Source organism: Cebus imitator, unplaced genomic scaffold (assembly GCF_001604975.1).
Source record: "Cebus imitator isolate Cc_AM_T3 unplaced genomic scaffold, Cebus_imitator-1.0 Scaffold85, whole genome shotgun sequence".
Classification (NCBI taxonomy): Eukaryota; Metazoa; Chordata; class Mammalia; order Primates; family Cebidae; genus Cebus; species Cebus imitator.
The window spans coordinates 411,371-412,686 of NW_016107400.1; the positions used below are offsets into that span (position 1 = coordinate 411,371).

A 1,316-nucleotide genomic window follows, 5' to 3' on the forward strand; every position below is an offset into this window, starting at 1 on the left:
TACTAAAAATACAAAAATTAGCCGGACGTGGTGGCACGCACCTGTAATCCCATCTACTCAGGAGGCTGAGGCAGGAGAATTGCTTGAACCCGGGAGGCAGAGGTTGCAGTGAGCCGAGATCATGCCATTGCACTCCAGCCTGGGCAACAAGAGCGCAACTCCGTTCTCAAACAAACAAATTATTAGAGTTGAAAGAAATCTTAGAAATTATCACTTCACTCCTGCGTGAGAAAGAGATGAAATGACTTGCCCAAGCCGAGTCACACAGTGAGTTACAATATGTATGACATGACCCCTGCAGGAATTCCCAGACTTCCTTTCCTAACATATGTGAGCTGTCTGAGGCATAGTAAGTATGACTGCTCAGGCACCTGGGCACATCACAGGTCTCTAGTAAGAGGAGCCCAAAAAGAGGCTTTTTTGGTTTTTTACTTTTTATTTTTTATCTGAAACAACTTTCCATGTAATTGTCTAGCTCCTTCCAGTTTGATCACAGACTACAACTCTTACCTGATTTCATCAGCTTCATCTGAATGGAAAAGTCCTGGATATTCCATAAAAGTCTATGAATTGAAGGAGGCTCTGCAACGACATTTATTTCCAGGTATTCCCTCTTGATTTCAGCTGAGGGGACTGTTTGTTTTCTAAAATTGAGTTGGGAGGTATTAGTAGCAATGAGTTCTCCTTAGAGAAGGTCAAATGAAGAACTTAGCAGAAAAATGATCCTGAAATTTTATTTATTATTATTATTTTTCTCTCTCTCTTTTTTTTTTTTACTTTGGTGCCATGACTTGGATTGAAATTTTATTTATATAAAAATTGTACACACACACACACACACACACACACACATATATATTTATATAAGTCTGACCCTTGTTTCCCAGTCATCTGATTCCCACTATTACTATTTCCCTGTGCTTTTCAACTTCTCGTGACATATGGCTTTTGTTTTTCAAATTTGAGAGTGCAGAACGTTTCTTAGGTATCTACCATCAAAAAACTGCCCCTGGCTTTCCAATGCAGAAGGAGCCATTGCGTCGTCTGCACTTCTTCTAAAGCAGGGTTTCTCAACCTCAGCACCATTGTCACTTGAGTCAGATAACTTTTGTTGTGGGAGAGAGAGCCCTGTGAATTGCAGAATATTTAGCAGCATTCCTGGCTGGTACCTACTATATGTCAGTAGCTCCTCTCCAATTGTGACAATAAAAAATTCTCGGGCCGGGCGCGGTGGCTCAAGCCTGTAATCCCAGCACTTTGGGAGGCCGAGGCGGGTGGATCACGAGGTCAAGAGATCGAGACCATCCTGGTCAACA

General features: G+C 41.9%; 1 protein-coding gene across 1 annotated transcript in view; it reads left to right on the forward strand.

Moving 5' to 3' along the window:
• LOC108308419 (protein SLFN14) overlaps positions 1-1,316 on the forward strand; it is a 16,514-nt gene that overhangs the window by 6,638 nt on the left and 8,560 nt on the right. Inside the window, exon 3 of the mRNA XM_017534206.2 lies at positions 476-604. Within this exon, the coding sequence (XP_017389695.1) occupies positions 476-604 (129 nt within the window). The remainder of the gene's footprint in view (positions 1-475; positions 605-1,316) is intronic.